Below are 27,880 nucleotides of genomic sequence, written 5' to 3' on the forward strand. Positions count from 1 at the left end.
TATTCTGGCCACTTTTATGAGACTTTTCGAAAAAAACCACTTATAAAATCTTATGTCATTTAAAGATATACCATCAGAATGTACCCCAAGGATATAAAATGTGGTAAAAATGAAACATTTTGGCTAATAATGAACCAATATATTTTTCAAGGAAAAAACAATATTTAGGCAACTTTTATTTGATTTTTTGAAAAAAAAACCACTTGGTTAAAACCAACGTGGTTTAAACCAAACAACCCTGGCTGTTTCACATTGAATTTTATTTATTTCTGAACGGAAGAGGTAATCCCAGGACCATCTTAAAGCTTCCTTTCTAATCAATACATCTTTTAATTTAACAAATATCAAATTTCTGAAAATTTTTAAACTAGCAACTGCAGAATGTTAGAACACTCAAAAAAGGTCTCTCTTGAATCCCATGATTACAAAAATGTAATATTAAACTACATCAATACATTTTTATTTTGCTTCGCTAAAAATTTAAATTAGAACCAGTATTTGCAAGAACATCTCACTATGGGTAAATAAAGAAATTTGAACGATTGAGAAATACTCTGTAAATAACTAATTTAGTCGGAACAAGAAAGTAATAATTATAAACACAAAAAAAGAAGCACGCATTTCAATATTTTACTGAAAGAGATCGATGCACCAATCACTGGAAGTTTCACCCAGAATCTCATCAAGCCGAATACATATAATAGTAAAAAAGTTATGCACTTTCACACACATCTATTATACGCTCTTTTTTTTGTTTTGTTTTCAACAAACATATACAGCAACAGCAGTGATGATAGCAGCATCCAAACATAATTTCAATCCTAAATGATTATCCTGCTCATATGCAGTCTTCATATTCATCAAAATCATAAGTTGCTATCGTAAAGTCATCTTTGCCAACATTCAATGCAGCTTTCTTGGATTTCTTTTTGCCTTTGAGTGCCTGGAAAATTGAAATAATGTTTTGCATATTATTTACTTACAATACTTGTTTTGATGGAATATGGAACTCTGTGCCAATATAAAATAATCATATAATCTTTCATCCAAACTTTTTCTTTGCCTTGCACACCTTTTTTTCCTTCACATTTTTTAATATTAACGCACCACTAATTCTCGCCAAAACAGCCGCATCTGTTACTTCCAATGAAGGCTTTTGAGGCGCAGGGATAGACAGAAAATGCATCTCAAACTAATGCATTCATCTCAGGCATCACATGGTTAGAAAAATACAGTTGAAATTGAATTGAAAAAAACAAAAGTGTACTATTGAAGACATAGCTAATTGTTTCAAATTTAGTTTCTTTCCCCGAACAATAACCGATTGGAACAACCTTCCATCAAACATTATTGATTGTGCAACAGTTTCTGATTTCCTTTGTAACATCTCCTCTGTCAAACTTCATCACCGCATTCCCTTGTATAGGCCTCAGCCAAGCAGCATTGTATAAATAATTGAATCGTGCCAATTTGACTGTGGAGAGGCAGAACAAGCACAGACTTAATGGCAGATTTCACCTTTTTCTTGGGCATTTTGACCCAATGGTGACATCACACTTGTGACGGTGGGTGGGGGGCGAGCAGTGTTGACATTTCTGGAGTAATTTTCCCCCAAAAGTTGGGATTTTTTTGCAATTATGATAAAATTTAGGAGATGGGGTAGAAATTTGGGAGACTTGGCCGCTATGCAATATCATAGCAGTTAATACATCAAATTTATTTAAGAGGGGGAAAAAAGAGCAAAAACCAGAGGTTCACAGATTGGGAGTCAAGGGAGAGATTAAAATTAACTATTGTTTTATATAAACACACTGAATGTTATTCTGTAAACAGGTCCACAGCCATCATGACTGGGCTTGTAAAAGACTAAAAGGTTAGTAACCACTTTAATAAACAAGGAAAAAAAATTCCTACATCCAAGAATTGAAACGATTATGTAACCATGAAGATTCCGGAGAGGCCAATGGTTCTCAAAGTGTGCCAACAAAGTGCCACCAACCATTATCAGGGACGCTGCAGTGACCTGTGCTTATTTAATACCATGAAGCGGTTCTTTGTTAATATTCTGTAGGAGCTGCGGATAAATGTCCACCAGGGCAAGGGAGCCATTGGAAGACAAAAGTTTGAGAATCACTGGTTTATGCACCTTACAGCAGATCTCAAGATAACTTTTATCCTTTATAATGTCCGTCACTCCATATATAAAGCTGATTATTGAAGGTCCTTTCCAGAATAATCAGTGAACTGGACAAACTCATTTTATTAAAAGTCACCCTGTTTATGAAGTCATTTTCGTTCAGTCTCCAAGAGTGACATTACACTGAGGTCTGATCGTATTAAAAGGCAATTTTAAAGGGGGGGGGGGGAAGGAAGGGACTTCTAAAAGTATTATTTGAACATCATTTAATCGCAAAAATATCATTTCAAGTATACAAAACAAGGTAAATCCCTCTTAATGGCCACCCTGTTTTTTTATGGCCAAATAATTTGACTCCATTTAAAATGTGACCCCGCCCTTTCCCAGGGTTGTAAACACCAGAGATATAGTTTGCAAAAAATTGTGTGTGGTCCCAAACATTCAAAGTGCAAATATTTGTCAGTCGCAACAGCGATCTGGATAATGTATGAGATCAGCGAAACCCTAGTGTATATATGTACATTCAAAATGCTTTCAAATCACTAAAAACATACTTTCTGAGCCTTGAGCTTTTCCGTTGCTAATGCGTTCAAACTGCTAGTGATCTTTTTTATGTCATCATATTGCACTAAAAAAAAACAAAAATCTGAACATGATTGAAGAAATTTGCAAATTCTTCTAGTACTAGAATAAGAATATTTAAGATAATGACTCATAAATCATGCTTGCACGAATATGTATCACTGATTTCACATAAAGCATATATAAAAGGGGAACACCCTTTATGCCAGAGACATGAATGTGTAAATTTTCAGTTTTTGGGCTTACCGGCTGGTTGGATAACTTACTCTGCCCCCAAAGTTTTTCAAAAAACGTGAATATGTATCTCTTGAAAAACATTTTAAGAAAATGACATCCATAGAGTAAAACACAGACCTGTCGAACCTCCAGAACATTAATTTTTTTATGGGCATAATAAGAATCAAAATAAGTAATGTATAAGGTGACCATGCTACCTGTATTTTACAAAACATAGGAGCCCAGTCATATTTTTCATTATCATTTGGTGTCTGACTATTTGAGGATGATGTCCCTCTCCACTATCCCTATGAAGGTTTTTTTAACAACTGGCTGATGCGAAGATGTATTTAGGAAAGAGAAAATTCAACTGCCTTGTGGGGATCGAACCTACGTCCTCTCACTTTCTGGGTGAGCGGCCCAGACTCGATACACACAAGATCAAATGAAAGATTGAGATATTAGTTATCTTTGTAGACTAGCTGTATAGGATGCTCACCTGGAAAATGAGAGGATATGTGGGTTTGATTCCCTGCAAGGGCAGTTGAAGTGTCTTTCCTAAATACATCTCTGCATCAGCCAGCTGTTAAAAACCTATGTCTGACTATTCAAAAGAAATGTCCAGTTTTTTCAAATAAGCTCCCATGAATTAGATATTTACTGGACATTTTCACTATGTTGACCTTTTGTCTCGTGAAATCATTATAACTGACCAAAATTTGTAAAAGCACTCAATTTCTTGCCCATCAACAATTTTCAACAATAAATTTAAGAATTTTGCCAAAACGGCAGATGTTTCGTATTTTCTGGTGTATAGATCGCTATATAGTATAGATAGGTGATTTTCTGCTGAAATATGGCCAGTGTAATAATATAATACATAGAGAAAATATGGTTATTGACTAATCTCTCTATCAGCCAATTTACAATTAGGCCAGAATTACACTATACATTTTTGTAAAAGCTCTTTGATAAAACTCTAAAAATTCAACATCACAGGCTGCGTTTGCTCGAATGCCGATTGGCTTATTGGTTGAATTTAAGTTTTATAAAAGATCTTTTATCCAAATTTTATAGTGTAATCCCGGCCTTAAACACGTATATTAAAAAAAGTTTTTAACATGAACAGGTTGCCATGTTTAAGTTCATAGATTTATGTTGCTCTGACTACCTTCATAAAGGTCATTGCACCTAGAGTCTAGGTAGTGTGATGTTGCAAGAGCTGTTTCATGTAATAGGGATGAGGATCACTTTCTAAAAGAAAAATGTAACAGTACAAAACACAAAGCTAACTCAATATTTTTTTTTTCTTTTCCAAGTTATTTTTTCAAGATGACAATAATTGAAAACCGGCAATATAAATTCATAAATCCTTGAGAATGTGGTGAAATTCGGAAAGTTGCCAACTCTGAAAATGGATAAAGTAAGCATAGCATTCAAATGCTGTTTCCCAAGTTTCTGAAATTTGCACATTCACATTTCTGGCATAAGAGGGGGACACACTATACATAATTTTTGAACTATATATATACAGATCAGCCATGACACATCAAACCTTGTTCAGACGAACTTGAAAATTAAAAACTTTTAATTAAACGTTGGACATGATCAAATCTTGGATGAATCATGATTGCTCGATGTAAAATTTGGTTAGTTACAAAATATTTGTTTCATTTAGCCTTAAACAAGGTTTGACTGCATATCTTATCAAGAAATAATTCAAATCTGTGACTTTTACCCAAAAAATGTAATCAAATATTAAAACAAAATTCCACGCACATTGCAAAACAGAACAGGAAGGGAATAAATCACACTTACGCGTTAAGCATAAATCTCTACAGAAATCGTCTAAAAATGGTAAAAAGTGAGGTGAACTCTGAAAATAGAAAAGTAATTGTTTGAATAAAGAAAACGTCGATAAATTTCACGAGAAATATATATCTAGAAAGATGAAAATTTTTCACACAAAAAATTCATACTGTTGAAAAGTCTATGGAACATTAATTTTTAAATTCAATGAATGATCCCAAAAATTTAGTATTGATAATTCATTTGATATTAGTGATTTTATATATTAAATTTTACGCAGGGGAAAAAATTAGCAAATTTCGACATTATTCTCAGTTTTTATATTGATTTTACTTCTAGAACAGCTATTTCCTTTGTTATCAGGATGTGGTGTTCGAGCTACTGTTGTTACGAGTGAAGATAAGCATTTTTCTTAAATTTTGTTGCTCAAATTAAGATAGCAAATTTTCGTAATTTAAAAGAGAATTCAACTTGATTTCGTGACGAGTATTGTTACAGTAGTTTCTACAATGGAAGAGGATTAATCGCACCAACTTGGATGTGTCAGAAACTTTTGTTGTTAAAATACAAAAGCAAAAAATGCAGTGAGAGCGCTTAGTTTCACAATTTATTGGTGCTGAAAAGAAAAAAAAAAACATTGCTACAGAGGTGACTTTCTCCCAAACAAGGTAAAGGATGGGTGACATTTAACCAGGACAAATTTAAAATTATAAAAAAATCAAGTAATCATTATTCTGAGCTTAAACAGTATTTGTTTATGCTTGAAATGCCACTTAAATTTCTTTAAAGCTTACTTGTTTGTTAAGGATATAACTTATTTTGATTGTTGTTGAAAAAAAACAAAAAAGTAAATACGGTAAAACCCCTCTTCACGAACATTCTTCTTTCACGGCCAAATAATTCCCCCTCATATAATAAAAGTTTGAATTTCAAACCCCTAATTAACAGTTACTCCTCTTTTACAGACAAGTTTTTTTTTCCTGTCTCGCCAGGGTGTCTGCAAAAGAAAAGTTTTTACTATACATGATTGCCATTTGAAATCTTCCCTTTCCAACAATTTCCACTCCCATCCCAAAAAATGTGTTATTAACCACGACCTACAGCCAACAAAATTCCGACCCCAACCAGAGGGCGAGTTGCCACAGAGAATTAGAGTAGACTTCTAACGTACACAGGCATCCCTTAAAATTTGGAATTATAAGAAATAATTGTATACTAGAATCTGTGCAACAATGACACAAATTAAGTCCAACTCAGGGGTCTTCAACCTTTTGGGCCAAATTAACACTTTCCATGAAACCTGTGGGCCAGCAAGTCAAACCGTGGTATTCCCCCAATATTAAACAGGGTTCCATAAATCATTGAACACTTTTATTTACTGTGAAATTGTTTTACCGATTTTGATTTTTTTTAAATTACTTCTTTTATTTATATTCTGAAATTTTCCCAGATAAAATTCTAAAGCTATTTTTTCTTTCATTTAAAATTTTCATAAACTATGAAATCATTTCTTCTACTAATTTTCAATTTTTTTCCCAGCTATTTTTCAATATTTTGAAATTCCTCTCGATAATTCTGCAATTATTTCTTTCAGTAATTCTGTAACTACTTTTTCATTAATTTATTAAATTTTCATCAATTATGAAATTATTTTGTTAATTTTTTTTCAGCATTTTTGTCAAATTCCAATTCTGTAATTATGTGAATCTTTTAGATGTAGAATTTCGCCTCTCGAAATATTGTACATCTTATATATAAATGTGAAAGTATGTATGTATGTATGTATGCTCTTTATACAAATCTACAGTTTTAGACCGATCGTCGCCAGATTTTGCATATATACCAAACAGGTCCGGGATTGAACTTTAGGCTACTTTAAAAGTTCGTCAGAGCTGGGCAAATGCCCGAAATGGGCGAAAAACTGTCGGACAACAATGGTTTTGGGGCCTCAACAATTACTTTCGGAACGTTTACTTTGGTTACCGTGGTTTCCAACAATGCGTTTCAGACGTGAATATATGCTTTTACAATGGTTTTTCACACCTTTAATTCTGCCATTATAACAGTTTATTCTTTTATAACGGTTTGTCATTTTTCCAATTTAATTGCAGAAAACCCGGGAAGCGCCGGATATTTCTGCTAGCCTATATACAGGTTGTCCTGTAATCCTGTAAGTGGTAATGCAGCCTTTATCTCATCAACCGCCCATCGTATAGGTATAGTTTCAATTTAAAAAATGCGTAAGCATTTGAATAATATTCGCTGCGCAAGCTGGACGTATGACGTCGCTAACAACAGAGAACAACAACTACGCTGACAAAACTGGGAATAAAAATGTTCAACGCCAACTGATGAACTCAATGCTTGCCTCAAATCATCAACACTCTGGCACGAAGTTAAAAAATTATCATTATCCACCAACATGCGAGCTGAACTGCAAAATGACTCAGCACTGCTATCATTTTCACATCAGTTGACCCAAGCACTGGACCGATTACGTTCCCAAATGGATTTTGCCAGTTGTTAAACTCAGTTCAAGAACTTGCAGACAAAGTCTTCCCAAAAATTCAACAAAATGACCAAAACCATGAGTAGCTTTCTGAGAGCGATTCTGGCACCAAAAAATGACAATGTGAACAAGATCAACGAAAAAATCCTAAAAATTATTCCAGGAGACTCCACATCTTACAAATCATTTGACACTGTCACAGACACAGCGCAGACATTTAGTTCTGTATCCTGCAGAATTTCTGAACTCCTTTGGATATTCCGGGTGTGCCACCACACAATTTGACCCTCAAAGTCGGAGCACCTATAATGCTTTTAAGAAATTTGGACACACCGAGACTCTGCGTGAAGAAACTGCACAATTGCATCATTGAAGCGACGATTCTAACTGGATGTGCCAAAGGAGAGAGGACGTCTTCGTTCCACGTATCCCAATTATCACTGAAGAAATGCCATTCACTTTCAAGCGATCACAGTTCCCGATTCATTTAGCTTTTGCCATGACAATCAACAAAGCGCAAGGCCAGTCGTTAGCAGTGGCAGGTATCAACCTACTTGAGCCCTGTTTTTCACACGGACACCTTTTTGTCACCTGTTCGCGTGTTGGTAATAGCAAAAATTTGTACATCTACACACCAGATGGACAAACAAAAATATTGTGTATCCACAAGCGATTGCCTGAAGTTTTTAATTAAAATATTTAAAAATAAAAGTAATTTTTTCTTACTTGATGCAGAAATTTTTTTGAGTAAGAAATAATTAATAAGCTATACATATATAAATTTTTTACGGGGCGGGCAACGTCGCCGGGTATCAGCTAGTGAAATCATAAATCTCAAAAAGTTTTTTGGGTCTAGGTGCTTCGAATTCGTTAAGACAACCCTTTTAATGTATCAAGTGCACGCAGCATTACTATTGAATCTGAATAATATCTCATAGTTCTAAATGCAGCAGTACAGATTTCAGTGGCCAGAGCTGTTTAACAAATTTTTATTGTGTGTAATTTAGCCATTTTATGTCAGTAGCAATTTTCTCAAAATGGTTGGCGGGTCACAGCAAAAAGCACGGAAGGCCACATTTCACACATGGGTTGAAGACGCCTGCTCTAAGTTGAAGGGCATAAGTACAACAGCAAACCAGGTCAAATTTTGACAATTATCATCCCCCCCCCCCCATATGACAGTACCAATAAAGGTATCATTTCTTGTATTTAAAATTCACAGAAAGGGAATGATACTAAACATTTTCCGCAATGTAACAAAATCCACGCAATGTAAATTACATACTGGTAAAACAGGGTTCCCAGCAAAATCTGCTTGATCATTTCCCTGACCAAACACTGCAACGCGCATAATAATTCTAAACCATCCAATATCACTCTAAATTATCACCCCCCCCCCCTGTATTCATGGGGGGTTATATTCTGGGGGTGGGGAAAATACGGGAAATCTGCGGAATAACCGAAAACATAGTTTTATTTGTTTATCTCGTTTCCTGAACATCATGAGAAGAGCAGGATGACGCAAAAGTATAAGGGAATGTAAAAGAGGGTGCAGCGATTGATTGTTGGTGATGTTTTCTGAAAGAACATTGAGATTTCTGTTTGTTGTTTCTTCTTCATATCAAGTATGTTGGAGTGTGTTGACAAGACTTCCTCTACCAATTTTTCTACATGTGAAGAATGTACCATAGAGGGATCTATATCATGAAAATAATCTATTCAACTTGCGAAGCCCTCCCCTATGTTACTCATGGTGAATTTGTATTTTACTTCTTTATTTTGATTCGTCCGGTACCGCTTGTTTCATGAGCAATCAACTGCATTGATTCTTTCTCGGTCAATGCCTCTGAATTGCTATTAATTAGCTGTTCGACTTCTCTTCTATATCCATATCATTGAACCCTTCTCCACCCACCTGTTTCGCTAACATGACAATGTCTTTTATAATCTCTTCAGTTGGCTCTGTAAAAATGGTTGTGTCCTGGAGTGCACATGTGGCCAAAGATCAATCCAACCGAGTTGATTGTTTCTCTCTTAAGAGCTGCCATGGTTCTAGTGATGACAGTAATGGCATTAGTGATAGCGTAATTCTTCCATACCTTCAAGATATTTTCTGCATTTGCATGCACAATCATTTTCATTGAGTGACATGTATAGTGAGCCTTGAATGCTTGCATTACCCCTGATTAAGGGGGCTAAATGATAGATGTTGTATTAAAAGACATTGAACTAATTGACATCTGAGTGTGCAAGAGTTTTATTCAGTATCAAAAGGACTTTGAATGGCATGTCTTCACTCTCAAGGTACTTCCGGACTTTTGGAATGAAACATTGTTTAAACCAATCCAGGAAAAATGTTTTCATAGTCCAAGCTTTTCTAATGATCATCAAAAATACTGTGTGGGAGATTTGACTCACCCTTTCCCTTCAATGCTCATGGATTCATAGATTTAAAAATGATGGTGGGCTTTACCATGTACCCATACACATTTGCACAAACAACATAGTAAGTTTACCTTAACTACCGTAAGTCTGCCTTAAAACCAGGGACTTGCTTTTCTTCATGGGTGATAAATGTTTTCTGCGGCTTTTTCTTCCAAAATAGTGCAGTTTCATCAGCGTTAAACATCTGCTGAGGTGAATATCTATTCTCTTCAAGTCTTCTTTGTAGCAGAAGACTACTACAAAGAAAGTCTGCTACTAAACTTTTTAGCAAAAAAAACCTGAATTTTTGGTATGAGAAACACGTGGATTGCATAGGCGATGCAAAGTTTTCACTGCCACAGGTGCAGCTACACCCACGGCTGACCGAATTTCAGATTCCCTTTCCTTGATATATCTCACAGTAGATTCGTCGATTCCGTAATGGCAAGCCACGGCAGCAATTGACTTACTTTCGCCAAGCATAGCCAATATATTCAATTTTTCTTGTAAGTTTTCACTTTTTTTCCTCCTTTCAGAGTATTATCAGTAGTGCACTAGACAAATGAGCCATTCTAAACACGCACAACTCAAATCTCGTAAACAAAACATGTGAATGGCGATTGCTGAGCATTGCTGAAAAAAAAAATTCCAATGAAAAAAAAAACCACAAATACAGGAACCACGAATACGGGGAGGACCGAATGTATAACATTTTGTGATAATATACCCTTGAAAAACACATTACAGACAGAATGTTAATATTTTGCCACCAAATCAAATTGTGTATATGATCTTGCACACAATACCAGTTTCCTTGGAAATCTCACACAGAGATAATTGAATTCAAATCATTCTTCAACATAAAAAGGTTAAAGATTCTCCACCCACAGGCAGGAAAAAAAAGCAAGAGGATAAAATGTTTTTTCAGAAGAGATAGAAAAGAAGTTAGAGCTGGTATTGGCTTTGTTTTCAACAATGGAAAGGTGAGTCTCTCCTCTTTAGACAGATACCATCATCTATTTACTCAGAGGGCAGATTGTTCCTTGGCCAACATTGTTTTCCAGTATGTAAAATCCCACCCTTCAACTGATAACACATTTCTCTCAGTAGGGGGATCTGGTGGAAAATGCTGATAAGGATTTTTTTCCTCCCTCTGAGGATCTGAAAAATAATCTTCCATGGAAAAAAGCGAAGGTAAACCACTTGAATGTAGATTTATCTTCTGATTTTTTTCTCCTTCAGATTTTCCTTGACTTTTGACAAATATTTAACATTTTCCCTGACTTTCCTCGACTGTTTTCCAATTCCCTGACTTTCCCTGATTCTCCCCGACTTTCCAGGTCGCTGGGAACCCTGTAAAAAAAACCAACACATTTTCTCTCAAAATTTCATTTCCACCATCATCAAAAAGATATTATAACACAGGTAAGGCTAAGTGTTTTTTTCGTTTTAATTACCAAGGGAAATAACAGATGAATTAGAAAATGTCAAGACAAACAGAAATCTGAAATTACTATTTTCAGCATTTTAAGGCACCAATTTGATACAAACTTAGCATATTATTTTTCCAACCAATTATTCAAGATATCAAAAAAAAAAAAAGACGGCACTATATATATTTTTTAAAACCTAAACAAGTGTTTCTCAAAGTGTGGGTCGCCAACCTTAGTCAGGGGCATCACGCCGAGCACACGGTAATTGATTTGTGTGCCTATTTATGCTTTGAAGTGGTTGTTTTATAAGCATGCAAAAATATCTACTCAACTATTTTGGGGGAGCAGCAGGTGACAAATGTTTGAGAAGCACTGAACTAAACCAAAATTCCATAATAGATGTTTTTCACTTGAAGCAGTTTTGAAAAAATACCGAACCTTCTGAAGGAATCTAAGAATTTTTACCATCATATAATAATAGAAACAAAAAGAAAGCAACATAATTACACCCAATGGAAGGCTACTACAATATAAGTGAGATGGGTGATCACACTGTAAAAAAAGTAATATAACTTACATCATATTTAATGATTTTATTTATTAATTCCCTTCGAAAACTATCAAAGTCGTCTTTCGTAGAGGGACACATAGCATCTATACTGGATGAGCAGGAATCGGAAACACCTGATACAAATGAAAAACCTCAAAATTAAATGTAATTTACATATTACATATATAAAATACTAAATTTATAAATTATATATAGTGAAGTGAAATGTCAGTAAAAATCGCACTAGTCACTTATGATGATCACTACATGCCTTTTTGATCAAATAGGCACGATTTAGAGAGCTAGCATGGGGTTCCTAAATCATGCTTGTGTGATTCAAATAGCAACATTTTTTTTTGTTTTCATCAATACACTCCCATGTAAAGGCTTGTCTAAATTTTTTTTTTATTTTTGTAAATGAGGTTTATTTGCATAAAATTAAAGCAACATATCTCCAGCATGATACCATCTGTAGATTAAAGCAATATTCATTTTACAGGTGCATGTTCAGATACAAAAGTTAAGATGGTGCAATGACGTTACTCAATTGGTGCTATCGAGTTTGTTTGCTAATGTAATGTACCAGGGTTCATACGGGTCAGAGAAAACCTGTGAAAGTCAGGGAAATTGTTCCATTTTGTTTTAAAACCTGAAAATTTCAGGCGACCCAGAAAATCGTCACAATTGTCATCTGATCGGAAGAAAAAGATAAAAAAATAATAATAAGGAGAAAAAAGGGAATTCTGATAACATAAATATTGATAATCCGTAAAATATTGCGATGTATCGAAAAAACTATAGATATTGCTGCGGAACGATGATTTCGTAAGTCCGTGTGGAAACGCATATTGCTGCAACCTTATTGTAACTCTTTCTAGTGTTTCCAGAAACATAACTATGCATCATAGAAAGCTATGGGTACAAAGCTCAGTTGCGATAATTTCGTAAGTTGACTTTAGTTAGGAACAGGGGATAATACACGTGTATATTTTGATTTTCCACGCGGGTATTTTTATGTAAAAAAAATAAAAAATATACAATCATCATATCATTATATTGTAATTAATTAACATTAATTTTATAATTAATATGCATAATTTTATAATTAATATGCATAATTTTATAATTAATATGCATAATTTTATAATTAATATGCATAATTTTATAATTAATATGCATAATTTTATAATATAATTAATTTTTTGTGAAGTTTTATTAATTTATATCAATTTTTTGATTTAAAAAAAAAACCTGGATTTTTTTGAAAATTTGACTGAAAAATCAGCGAAATTTTTTTACGAAAATAAGTATGAATCCTGTGTAGAGGATGATTAAGTGACACTATTGTCCTACATATGTAGCACCCATTCTGGAAAGTATTTCATTGAAACCTGGTATACACATTATATATACCGTGGGGAAAAGAAATAACTGCAATAAAAAAATAGTTAAAAATTTTCTTTCACCAAGCTAAAAAAGTGGCACTCAGAGAACAAAACACACAAATTGTAAACATAAAAATTCATATAACCACAAAATTTTCTACATTTTTTGTGATTCCCCAGGAAACCCTTTGCGTTGCTGTCGAACATGCCTGCTATAATGTGCTTTGAACATGTCATTGATGCAAATGCTGTGATTAAATAAAGTTTTTAAGTTTACATTTTTTTTTTTTTTTTGTTCCTTAAGCGCTTTTGCTTTTACTAGATGGTTGAAAACACTTATTTCGTTTTTAAATGCAGTTTTCTTTCCTCCATGGTCCATATAATGTATCTACCAAGTTTCAATGAAATAAGTCCACCAGAACAGACACTATGTGGGTCTGAGTATTATCAGTTTAATTATAACCACCCAGTACTTTATTTTTTATTCAGCACATCAACAAACTTACATTGCACAAAACAAAGAAAACAAATCCAAGGAATCGCTGTCGATGATTTAAGATTTACATATTGCTTAGGGTAACAGAATTTGTATATTCCCAATGTAGACGTTAACGCCTCCTGGGAGGATGGAATGTTTCCCAGGGGTAGACGCTACGGGTATAACACAGGATCATGTATAACACTAACTATGGTTAGATTGCACAGGGGGACGATGGGAGAAAAAATTTCTGGGGGGGGGGGGGGCGGCAATGGAACAAAAAAGGTTGGGAACTATGGTATAGGGTGTATCAAAGTTTTGGTTGCATGTGTTTCCCATTTTAGGTTTTTGTCTATATGTACACCAAGATACTTTAATGAACTTGGAATTAGTTTAATGAACTTTAATTACTTGTTCTACAGATGAGCATGTGCACAAAAAGTTATATGGGCAGTTTCGGCTATGAAAAATGATATTGTATCTAATATCTGTATTGTTACGCAAAAGAGAAGATCATAAATTTTGTTTTCGATACATTAATTTCTAGATTATTTGCAGAAAACCAGTTGCAAACTGGATGATGATTGCAACCAGTTGCAAACAGTCATGATTTATTGTGTTCGTTAAAGATTAATGACATATTGCTGAATGAAGTAATGCAGTATCAGAGAATGTTATAACTTTAGCAAATAAATCAAGGTTACAGAAATCATTGATAAATATAGTAAAAAGAAGTGGTCCTAAAGTAGATCCTTGAAGAATTCCTTTCTTCCTGGACATCGCAGTACTAATGTATTTGCCACATTCAACTCTTTAGATCCTGTTCTTAAAGTATGATTTAAATAGGCTATGTGCATTACCTCTAATTCCATACAGTTGAAGTTTATTAAGTAAAATGGTATGGTCACACGCAATGCTGTCGAAACATTTCCATATATCCAGGAAGATAGCTATTGTTTTCTTTGATTTGTCTATATTATCAACAATATAGTTACTAAATTCAAGAAGTGCAGTTTCTGTATTTCTATTTGAAAGAAACCCATGTTGGTTATTTGAAAAGAAATTATACACATTTAAATATGAGAATAGTCTGTCTCTTATAATTGTTTCCATAATTTTTGATGCTGTGCTAAGAACTGAAATAGGTCTATAATTGTTCAAGTCATCTGCTTTGTAGATTGGGGTTATGATGGCGTTTTTAATGAGTCTGGAAAAATTCTATTTCCCAAACTATCATTGATAAGCCTGGAAAATATCTGTAGCACATTATCCGGTATGTTTCAAAACTTTTGAATTAAATCAGAAGATGTAACTGAAGTTTTTAAATTATTTATGATTTGTTTCATTTTAGCAATATCCGACGGAAAGAGAAAAATGGAGTCATTGATGTTTTGGATATATTGTTCATGAGCATCACCCAAAGCTCCTCTATTTGATGAGACATTAATAAAGTGTGAATTGAATTGATTAACCAGAGAATTTTTTAATCTTCCAATACAGTTTTTGTTTATTTTTTTATTAAACAAATTTTGTTGGTAACCCAAGGTTTCCCATAATTACTTATAGAAGCATCACTCACATATCTGGAGCGATTCTGAACAATAGTGTGTAAAGTAGAAAAAAGTGATCAAAAACAAGTCCACTATGCGAATTATCAGTGTAGTTAATAACTTTCCTTTTCATTGCTTGCACAACTGTATTAGATTTGTTTAAGTTAGGAAAATCGAATTGTAACTTGCAAACAATCGAATAGTGATCGGCAATATCAGATTTGATTATGGACAAGTAATATCCAATAATGTTCAATGAATTATGTAAATATATGTGATCAATAAAAGTACCAGATATATGTCCTATTACATCATCGATCAATAGTAAAAATCCATATTCTGACAATATATCCATGTAATTTAATTCCTCATTCAAATCAGGATTTATTGATGTCACCGATTAATATAATATTTTTCATTTTAATAGTATTCATCGTTGTATCCAGTTCTTCAACGAAGTTTGATTGCAAAAAAAAAATTAATTCAAAATTACCTTATATTTTCCTGTGAATTATCAGGTGAGAGGGGAGAAAGAATTTTTAGAATAAAATAAAATAAAATTTATATGAGTTCTCAAACAAACATATTACAAAAGCAACACTAGCTAAACATACTGAAAAATAATAATTCATTACCAAAGGTCTCTTTTGCTAATTCTAAATCGGACTCTTCTTGGAGTTTTTGTTGCCGAAGCTTTTCTTCCATAGCTTCTTCTGGTGTTATCTCTTTCATTTTTTGTTCAGTCTAAAAATGAAAAAAAAAAAAAATCTCATCAATGTGGACTTTTTTTGGTTATCACAATGTATAGTTACGGCCCAAAATGATTAAAAGTGAAAAAATGGAGCTTCCGAAGGGGCTGGAGAAACTTATCGTTATTCATGGAATATATGGATACTATGAAAAGTACAGAGATCGGATAATATAGAATTTTACACATACACTAAGTATAGAAGACTGGATATGATGCGCAGATGAATTTTGAGAAAATAATTATTGTGCCTCAGCATAGAGTCAAACCAGCATCCCCTTCGCATTTCAGACGAGTGGGCTAGACCACTACACAACTGAAATATGGTGATATATTTTCTTTCCTTAGAGCTCATGTAATTTAAATTGAGAACAGTGAATTTTCTTTTCAAAATTTATCCATGCACCATATATCAGGGGCATACACAGGGAAGGGGAGCACCCAAGCCGAACAAGAATTAAGAAAAGAATGTTTTAGTTAAAAAATTTAAATACTGAAAGCAAATACTCATTATATATATATATATATATATATATATATATATATATATATTAATTTAAATGTTTTCTGGAAAGGTGGTAACACAATTTCTTGGAAACAAACATTTTTGTGCCTCCCAAGCAGGGACGCCGGAACATATCTGCTTGTGTTGCTAAAGCATTACCAATCATTTGAATGGTATTGAATACCAATTATACATTGAACATAGAACCACCATTTGAACATAGCTTAAATATTGCACTGAAAAAGTGCTTTTTTAAATTAAAATTTTTGAAGACAAATCCGTGGGACCCTTTCCTTGTAAGGAGTTGCATTGCTGTAGCTCTTTTTGTTAGCAAGTCATTTCAGGACCAAGGGACTTTCCCCATACACCCTATATGTCCATTAAGCATGAGAATAAAATGAGCATCATAGAATCTCAATACTACAACTGTAGTCACAGCAATAGACTTGAGGCAGTACATTTTATAACTGATTTCAGACAGATCTCAACCCTTTGAGTGGCATTAACAAGATATCTTGCCTCCTTATTTTAACATTGGCAAGCCCAAATATTTTTTATAATAAATCCCTCGCTCAGTGGAACACTTTTCCCCATACCAATGGTTCAGAAACTTTTGTCAACCACGGCTCCCTTGCCTAATTCATGATTCATCATCAGGATAGATTATACAAATACAACGCCACAACAGGCAAAATGCCCAACGAGGTGGCTGATAAAAAGATGCCCATAAAAATAATAGATAATAAATAAGATAAGATGCTAATAAAAATAATAGATTAATAGATATTTTCCTATATAAAATAACTTCTTATAGCATAAATAGGTGCACAAATCAATATCTCAAGCTCGCCACACATAGGCGGAAATAGACTTGGAAGTCTGGGGGGGGGGGGCACGATGATGTCAATTCACATATACATTTATACATTAGATCAGCCATTCAGCATAAACTAAATAAAACAAATTCTATTGACAACATTGGTTCTTGCACAATTAATAGATATGTTTCGGATTTGCATGATGTTGCTTAATGGCTTACACGTTTTCATTCTTTTACAGATTTAATGAGTTTTGGTAGAAAAACTTGCAAACACAAAATTTTAATACAAAAAGTGAAGTTGAACGCCCAATGATATTTATGTTGGTACATCTACTATTATTTTCAATCAGCAATCAATTAAGGCATAGAATTCGATGCTATATACAAAAAATAATTTCCCTGTTTTTAATCATTGGAACCCTAGTGCCACATGGCAATGCATTAAATATAATGCAATTTAAACGAAGTTTATCTCCCTAAATTTTTCTTAGATGTTTCCCATGCACAAAATCTAGTAATAGAGCAGCTTTCTTTGTACACTGTATCTGAATGAATGAACGCCAGGGTCTCTGCCACCAGACTTATCCCGTTGCCAAGATCTCTTCCAGCCCAGCTTCGTGGCAGAGTCTGGAACAAAGTGAGTGCATCTAATAGTCTGAGTGTGTAGCTAGTGTTGTGTATGATATTTCAGTGCTGCCATCTATACTTCGAATTGTGAGTGAAGTGTAATGATTGAATATTTGTAACGTTGTAGGCCTGTTGCTCCCTGTGGCGAGACTTTTTAATGGGAAGATCGGCTCGCATTCCGCCTTGAAGTTGGGAACCACAGAAAACCAACTTCAGCCGACCACCACTGTGGGGTTATAGTGACGGACTCGCGATGCGAGTCCGTCACTATAACCACTCAACCACCACAGCGGCTGTATACTGTATCTAGGGATTAAGTTCAAGTCTACATTTACCCAAAAGATCTTCTATACTTCTTTTAATCACAAATTTCATCACACATCAGTAACATGCAAACCATACAAGGTTACATTTAATTCAATATCATTGAATTTATGTAAAGAAAAAACAAAATTTAAATTCTGATTTAAATCAATGATTTAAAAAAAAAAAAAAATCAAGTGATTTAAATTGGCATACCCTGCTTAATTGTGAATTTCACAAGAAATTTCAAAACAAAAATGAAAACTTTTTAAAAACCATATACATTTAGATTTTTCTGTATATATATACACTAGCACTTTTATAAGTACTCATAACTAAGAGCCGTGTGCTTGCATAAGTGGCCAACCATAAAATAATTTCCCACTGCTTCGGAGCACAACAAAATCACTGGAATGGCGACTACAAAAAATTAGTGCCCATGTCTTTCTATGCATGTCTGCAAAGTAGGTATTTGGGCACAACAGTAAATTTTTGGAATATGCCAACTGACACGGGATGAGATTCATTAAGTCTAAAAAAAAAATTTTGAGGAAAAACTATCCAAAGATCCAGGAAAGCGATTCTGGATATCAGTGTCAAGATGAACTTCAGAGAGAAAAGTTGTTAGTCTTCAACCTGGGAATCAAGCCAAAAGTGAAAGCCTCCAAAATTCATCACAGGATTTGTATCCAGTCTCTTTCTGTGATGTGTGTTGAGCCCAAAAAAATATATATATATTTCTCCAATTTTAGAAAAATTTGTTTCTTAAAAGTGAGCCTACATGCTACAGTTTACTGTAACATTCCCTCTACGTGTGTGAATGTCATAAAATATTTCATCACAAGCCAAGTAATATACAATAGATTGACGTCAAACTTGGAAGGCTCTGTGGACAATGGATTTAGACAAAGCAGCTTGGGTTGTGTCTTTGATTTTGTATGGCCAAGGTTGCAGCCTGAACTGGGTTGTGCATAGGGAGGGAAACAGAAAAGGGAGGAGAAAAGACAGAGCAAGAGCACTGCGAACTTGCAAAAAGGAAAGTTTCAAAATCACTGGAAACAAGGTGGGTAACAAAGCAAATAATCTTCCGTGAACTTGCCGAAGAAAATCTTTTAGGCCAGCATCATTTTTAAAAAAAAAAATTTCCAGCTCTATCACACTTAATTTAATACCTATACAAACAATAAGATTTTATACCTGTTTCATTTTTTCCTCCAACTCTTTTCTTTTTTTCTCTTCTTTCTCCGCTATTATTTGAGCAATATTTTTCTTCTTTTTCGGCTGAACTTCAACTTAAAGAAAGAAAAAACTCAACTTTCAGCTGCATTAACACGATATAATAGATCTTGAACACCAAAAACTTCAGTATTGTTCCAGCGAAATATTAATATTCAAATATAGTGCTAAAGTCAAACCCTGTTCTCTCAAGGGAAAATCTATTTTGAAGAAGAAAATACAAACCATGACATTAATGCAAAACAATTGATTGTGAACATTTATAATTTTAGCGATACCAAGAAGGAATAAAATTTATACAGTGATTTCTTGAATCGAATGACCTGACATGCCAGTTATTTACTTATTTTCCCACAGAAAAAAAATTAGAATAGCCCTGATCCTAATGTGTGTGATAAGCCCCCGGGGATTATTACACATATTAGGATATTTCGATCCGTGAATTCCAAATATACTGCATACAGCTGTTTACAAAGCAGCAAATATACTGCATACAGATATAATGGTGCTTGGTTGTCAATCATTCTTCCAGAATGTTCCTTGTCAAAGAACATTGAGCATTCTCTTTCCTTCCAAATGACATCACCCCACAGAAGTCGCTAGCTAGGGTATACTTTTGTTATATGCTCGGCATTTTGAAAAACCGTTACGCTGATATTTTTTTCTTGGTTCTCCTTTCGTGTGTGTGTGTGCATTCTGTGGATTATTTTTCAGATTCTTCAAGTGAGGTTGTATATCTTTCTGATTTAGTTATTTTATTTATCATCTCTTACTAATTCATAACGCCCTGATTGGTTTATTTTAAAGAGTCTGGGCGTTATTTATTTTTTAAAGAGAATATTTATTATTTATGCAAGAGAAAGGACTGTTCTGTATTTGAAAGAGTCTGGGGTTTTTTCTTTAGCTTAAAATGTTTCAATTTTAATCGTGATACTCATGTTTTGATGTTTAGTTCAGAAAGTGATATTTTCTTTTATTATTATGCTTGTTTCTGTTAGTATGTTTTCTTCACTGGTGATTTTTCTTCATGGCCTTGATGACTTTTCATTGGGCTGTTGGACATGTTTGGCGCCAAAAAAAGTCGCCCGAATAGGTGGAGGATAATATACTATAGCTGTTCCAAGTCATCAGTCATATCATACTTTCGGTATACAATAAATACTCATTTTCACAAAGAGGTACATACTTGAACAATTAGTTTATAAATGGAAAAGGCATTTAAAATAAACAGCATATTGTTCAGGACCAGAGGACTAGTTTGCAAAACTGAACATCGATTGCACATACGCTTTGTCTCGCCATATGCAAGGTATGAGGATTTACTGTGCATTCTGATTATACCCCTACTAAACCAGACACGCACCTCATCCATATTCCTCTACGGAACTTCTAATGAATTAGTACATGTTGGAATGTGTGTGTGCAATGAACCTTCCGTGAAGTTTCTCTGTAATGTTGTGCGTAGTGCTGCCATCTACCATCAATTTTTCTAACTATGCCTGAAGTGTGAAGACTGAATAGTATACAGTTGTAAGCCTGTTGTTGAGGCGAGACTTTTCAATGGGGAGATCAGCTCACATTTTTGCCTCATAGTGGGGAGAGAGAACCACAGAAAACCAACTTCAGCCGACCACCATTGTTGCAAAGGTAGGGTTTAAACCCGGGTCCTCACGATGCGAGTCTGTCATTATGACCACTCGACCACCACAGTGGCTGATTATACCACTGTAAGACCAGTCGTGGCCCAGGCTGTCCCATGAGGGATATAAACCTTTTACCCTGAGGGGTTTGATTATACTACTGGTCATAAATGAACTAAAGTGTACACAGGGTTTTCTGAGGGCTGAGTGGTCATTTTTAAACTATTTTATTGAAAATTATCAATGTAAATTATACAAAAGTTTTAAATAAAAATTTAAAAATATCTCTTACCTTGCTGATCCGTTTTTTCCTTCTCTTCCTCTTCATCATCCCAGTTGTCCTGAGCAAAAGTGAAATATTAACAAAGCTGAACAGCGGATGCTGACATTATATTATAATGATGCTAATATGACATTATATTATGATGCTAATATGACATTATATTATGATGCTAATATGACATTATATTATGATGCTAATATGACATTATATTAGCAAAATGTCAAAACTAAATTTTCTAGTTCTGAGCTTTTAAATTTGAAATTTCGACTTCACTGTAGGTGTTACACAAAAAGTCTAGTTTAACAAGGAATAAATATATATTTAATTTCCCATCAAGCCTGCTTATAACGAAATCAGATATTACAAAGCATTGGTTATAATGATTTTTATTTTGCCTCAGTGAACTTGTATTACCAAATTAGTATTAAAAATATTGTTTATAACGAATTTACATACACTAGAACCTCGATTATCTGGTGAGAGGATCAACCTGGATACAAAAAAGTTCACCTTCAGTGCGGTAAAATAACACCAGATAAGGTAATGTTCAACAAAAGACTATTTGGTAATTAGAAGAGTTATTATTGAAAGAATGACTAGTAGGACTAGTTACAGTGGCCTTTTAATGAAGCAAAAAAAAAAGCATGAGAACCAGAGAAAACCATTGTTATATGCAATAACGTCTATGAGGATAATTCTTGCTATTTTACTTGCAGTCAGGACCTTCAACTTGAAGTGACCCTTGAAAAATCAGACATTTACAATCCCCCCCCCCCCCCACCGGATTATTTTAGAAAATAAATAAGCTCTTTTGTATCTTGACATGATATACACCGAATATTCACTTTGAACCAGCAGAATGCATAAATGTGATGGCCACGTTTCGACCTATCTGATTATAACTGTTTTGGTACAACCAACTTTTTATTGTAACGGTGGTTTTTGGTTATCTGTGAACCTCTTCCCCACAATTACTCCGGGATAATCAAGGTTCTGTAGTATTTAGTCGTCTCACAAGTTATACGGGTTTAATGTTTCTAACTTAGGTTTATTTAATGATGCTTGGTCTATACAAGAAAAGGGCAAAATGTTCCAGAAGTAGCCTATTGTTTTACAATATATAGCTTATATTGACATAAAAGCCAAGTTTTTCATTCAAGCATCCAGTCCTGTATTTGGGGGGGGGGGGGGGGTGTGTGTGTGTTTCAGCTTATACATAAGTATACAGGGTGTCCTGTGAGTCCTAATTCTCTTTTTATCTTAATCATTCATCATAGAGATATGGTTCTAATTTAAAAAAAGCTCAAAATGTATTCAGAAAGCTCTCTGCACTAGTTTCAAAAGTGAAAATACAGTGTCATAAAATAAAATAAAAAATCAGATTTTTTATGCAGCCCCCCCCCCCCCAATTTCCGATTGGAAGGTTGTCTTCCCTGACAAGAAAAAAAAATCATATTTCCAAGGGCAATATTCATTGATATATTGGAATACGAAAATCAGAGCAAAGATGGGAAAGAACAGCATAAACCAGTGGTTTCCAAAGTACCGTTATTTTGTCATGACAGCTTCCGCTGGACCACTGACCGGGTGTCTTAAAAGCATAATGGGCGTCCAGGACGAAGTGGTTTTTCAGAGGCTTTACCAGGTAAATTCTAGAAAATTTCAACGGGATCTCATTTTTGTGAGATCCCACTTCTTTTGAGATGCCTGGGGATATACCACCGTCTGATTCTTAATAGCCAATCATCCATACGTAAAAATCAAGCTCAGAATGTAACCAGGATACGATTTTTAAAAGCAATTGTTAAGGTCACGTGACGATGGACAGGCTGAAAAATTTCCCTTTTGGGGAATTTCGCCACTGACCAATCAGCGCCCAGCTAAAAACTAACTTGTTGACAAGATGGAGAAAGAGGAAAAGAAATTGTAGAATAACGCTAACCTGAAAAAATGGTGGAGTTCATTTAAGGAAATGTGAACATGGTTGTGAATAAATGATAAATACATAATGCTTTTTGAGCCATGTTGCAGTAAAAAAAAACCGAAATATATCCATACCTAATTATTCGATGATTCGAATCAAAGATTCCACAGGGATGGAGCACATTGCCCACCCCCATCCACAAAGAGTGGCTATGCTATATATATATATATATATATATATATATATATGCTATGGTGAAAGTGCTAATGAGCTGCTGTTATTATGAATAATCATCGGCAAGTTTTATAAATTTTGCTCGCATACTGTGAATCCGTCACATTTGCAGGTTATTATGCATAATTGTCAATCTATGATTAATGCGATAAATGAGTCATCGTGTTTACACATTATGTATGTAAGTAAAGCTAACATTAATTACTCAAGACTAACAATAATTTTTATAATATGCTTCTTGTTTACTTAAATTAGTTTTCATGGCAAAATATGCATGGTACGGTACATGTATCACATAGCTGCTTCATGGCCAAATAAAAAAATAATAGTGAACAGATAATACACAGAAATAGTAAAAATTTACATCGTTTCTGTAATGTTAGGTTTTTTTACATACATTGAAGTGTGCGGGGAAAAAAACAAACGCAGCAGCAAGTTAATAATGATTTTCATATTCATCTGCAGTTACATTTTGACCGATTAGAGCTTCTCACATATTCTGTGTGAAAAATACAATTTTCTCTCACTTTTTAAGCTTAGAAAAATTATCAAATCTATGAGTTCTCATAACATAAAAAATTTGAAGTATGGGAACTTGTAGATTTGAGCCCATCGATCATGATATTTATGGATTGAAAATTTGAGAATTATGCATAATCACTGGTAAACGTGATAAATGTAGCAAAATTTATAAAACTTTATCGAGATGATCTGATTTTAACACTTTTACTAACATTATATATGCTGTACATAGACTCCCAACACTTTTTCACTCTCCACCACAACCTTTCAATAACTTAAAAAGTTAGACAAATTTCTTATTCGGAAATAGAAATGCGTCTGTTAAATACTTTTTTCAGAATATGACAGTAAATACGAAATTGTAAAAAAATTATTAACGAAAGAATTTACTCACATGGAAGAAAAAACTGTCTACTAAGAATCGAGCTAAGAAGTGAGGTCACACGATTCTTAACTACGAAAGGAAAAAGATTCTTAGTTAAGAATGTGGTAGCAAAATTACCTCTCGCTTCTTAACTAAAGATCAAATTCGCAGTAAAGAATCAGATTCTTATTAAGAATCAGAAGGTGCTACACCCCTTGGGTGGACCCATGTATTGAGATGGCACTGGCCATAGGCTGTGCTTTGCTCGATGATTCACCATCTCTCGCAGCAAGCACATCATAACCCTGTGCTTCGAATATAAATAAATAAAAATGAGTCAATTGTCATGAAGGCACGCACCGAGGCGATCCTTTGGGAATGACTGGATGCTTAATATCAGCTTCGAATACATGTGAAAAACAGACAAATAAATTGGTAATCATCCAGAAAATCGAAGATGAAAGTGAGAGCGGGAAAACTCTAGAGCAGTTCTCAAACTTAGTTCACCCACGGCACCCCCCCCCCATTATCCATAGCTCCCCAGAACAGTTTAACAATCTCTTCAAAAAAGCATTGTGAAAGACGACACGAAGCGGTGGCCCAGACAAAGATTGAAGGCTCACCGGGGGCCGCAAAGCTGATAGTTTAAGAACCCCTGCTCTAGATCAGGATTCAAACCATCATACTGCCAGTTTTACACTCCACCAACTGAGCTGACAACAGATGCTAACCGTTTATGACTGAGCAATGTATTGATTTATAATAAACTACCAGATGCAAGGTTCCACATCGATATCCTGATTCTGAACACTGATGTATCGTTAATTCCAATGTCTAACATCACGATGTTGATTTAGCGAATCTGCTTGCGCAATGTATAAGGGAAATCTGATATCCTTACATCGAATTGAAATTGGAGGTGCTCATTTAGTGAATGAGAGTGCGTGATGTACCAGGAAAGACAATATTTTTTATCCAATGTAGATGTCAGCAGGCATGGTAGAAAAGATTTTTCAAGAAGGAAGCATGCACAAATGCCGACATTGCTTCCTGTCAGCGAACAAAGATGAAAGAAGAAACTATTCATAGCTCCCATGGTCGGTGGAGTTGGATAACTCCAATTTCGATAGATTGTTTTTCGACAGAGTAGCTGGAAAAGCTATGACGTCACCCGATTTCTCATGTTACCACCTCACAGAAATGCTGCTTTTTATATATTATTAATTTTTGCACTGTTTTAATTCACAGAACTTTTTTTTAGCAGATGCCACAGATATCATTTACTATCAAGATATTTTTTCGTTTTCTGAAATTTATTTCTGATTCTGATTTTTGACAGGTTTTTTTTTCGTAACTCATACATACAATGTTATATCAATTAGAAGTAGCTATGCTTATGAAATCTACGAAAACAAAATTACAAACTTTCTATGGGGGGGAGGAGGAAGCAAATTACCTCCCGATATTTCCTTTCCTGTTCATCTGCAATGATTTAACTAGAAAAGTTACGATTTCCTCCTTTTCTTCATAACCCAACCCCACATCCTAAATCAGGGGATTAATAGAAAAAAAGTGGGTGGCGAAGCGTAACCGCCCCAGAGAGCAAGAAGTAAACATGTTTTACGAAGGTATCCCATAATCCTGGTTTGTTGCATCTTCCAAATAAGCGCCATGACCATAAAATTTAATTAATCCGTCACTGGATCAGGGACACTAAGCAGACACCCCCCCCCTCTCAAGAAAGACTTTCTACAGGCCCTTCTATAGTAAATTTGTAACACAGAAAACAAAACATTGTGGCAATTGCCCTGTCAGTCCCACCCCATTGTGCGAGCAATGACTTGTTAAATATAGATCAGGCCTCGATTCCTGCACGGGGAAAGGGGGTTGTCTGTCCAGGGCTCAAACATTTAAACAATATATATTTACGGACTGAACTTAGTACCAACTCTTCCCCGTCAAAGTTGTCCCCCTTCGGACAACTGCTCCGCACTCCCCCTATTCATTAAAAAATCATATTAATATCCCTGTGAGGATGGAGGAAATTATAAAGTTACTTGTCCCCCCCCCCCATTCACTACATAAACAGTGATTCTACTTCCCCCCCCCCCACACACACACAAAGCCTTTATCTGCTTATATTCAGGATGACGTATCGATATATCATATCGTGATATAAGGTTGACAATGTAAAATTTTCAATATTACTAGGTCCTACTAGCCACAGTCCCAATTTAATTTGCAAATTCTTGAACATCCACCGATCACTAACATGCATTCACTCTCAGAATAGATATGTAGGAGTGATGTCACTTCTTGCTCCATCATTCACAGAATAAATGTCCGGCTCCCAGAGGCGGATTTAATAGCGGGCACCTGACTTCTAAAGGACCCCAAAAAACCAAACTTCACACTTTTATCTAATTTAAGGACACCCAATATTATTTTTTTTTTGCGCCCGGGACCTCGGTCAGCTTCAATCCGCCACTGCCAGCTCAACATACATATCCCCAGTGTCGTGTTTTGACAGCCAGTTTGTACACATTTAACAAACATGGTTCCATCTTTTAGATTTTACCTCGGTAAAAATTCATTCCTTTCTGAGTGCTTCGATATCACACCCAATGTGAAGCAAGGTGTGTTCAGTCTAGGGCTAACCAAGCGCTAAGTCGACTGAATATATTAGAATTGACACCTAATATTTTTTTAATGTATAACTTAAATAAAATCTAAGTGAAGTCGTCGGAAATTATGCCAGAGTATCTGCAAGCATATAAAGGGGCTCTAAACTTGAAGTAAATTTAATATTTTCGGTAATATTTTCTAAATTAAAAGCAATATTGAAATTATAAATGGAATAATTATGTTGTTGCGAGTATGTATTTATTCCGCTGAACATAATTCAATAATGATAGCTGGTACGAATCTTCGAGGCGTGTTTGAACGCATGTGACCTCCTTTCACGTGTAACTAACACGTAAGCACGTGGTATCACCCCAAGTGCAATTTAGGGCAACGGTACGAACAATAAACGGGCGTTAACAGAGCCGAGCCATATTACAAATTGATAATTCGAATGAATATGGTGGAATTATAATTGATAGATTATCTCACTTTCACGTCATCATCCTCGTCTTCACCTTCCCATCTGTCAGTGTTTAGAAGGGGCTTCTGAAACACTTTCGGTTCGAAGTCTTCGTTCTCTGTAATTATTAGTCAAACGGAATTCAACTATAAGCTAGACAATCTGTTAATTGAATTAATTTCCGTGATAATTATAATACTAATACTATTGGCAACTGTAAATATTTACAATAAGAACTCACCCCAATCTGCTTTCGCCATCGTGCTGCAAAGTTGTTGCGGAAAAGAAAAAATACACACACTCACTTTATGACCACATGGATATGAAACATGGCGAAAATTTGGAAATTAAATATGTCATCGACTATTTTTATATTTTTATTGTATTAATTTATTTTTCATAAATTTAAGATGTTTAAACTGTGTCAAAATGGGTTTTTTTCCCAATCAAGATGAATTTATGAAAGATCAACTCAAATTTTAGTCATGGCCTAGCAGGGATATATTAACCTATCGT

At 34.6% G+C, this 27,880-nt stretch overlaps 1 protein-coding gene across 1 annotated transcript; it reads right to left on the reverse strand.

Moving 5' to 3' along the window:
- Positions 1 to 614: 614 nt before the first annotated feature.
- eIF3j (eukaryotic translation initiation factor 3 subunit j) lies at positions 615 to 27,880 on the reverse strand. Its single transcript, XM_089250716.1, has 9 exons — positions 27,606 to 27,880; positions 27,394 to 27,482; positions 21,245 to 21,293; positions 19,274 to 19,368; positions 15,709 to 15,817; positions 11,688 to 11,794; positions 4,754 to 4,811; positions 2,692 to 2,765; positions 615 to 943 (listed from the first exon to the last, which is right to left on the reverse strand). Exons 1-9 carry the CDS (start codon positions 27,622 to 27,624, stop codon positions 839 to 841), a joined length of 705 nt encoding a protein of 234 aa, XP_089106842.1. The 5' UTR covers positions 27,625 to 27,880; the 3' UTR covers positions 615 to 838.

This window comes from Pholcus phalangioides, unplaced genomic scaffold (assembly GCF_987345545.1).
Source record: "Pholcus phalangioides strain wild (caught in Gottingen) unplaced genomic scaffold, Ppha-v1.0 ptg000024l_1, whole genome shotgun sequence".
Lineage (NCBI taxonomy): Eukaryota > Metazoa > Arthropoda > Arachnida > Araneae > Pholcidae > Pholcus > Pholcus phalangioides.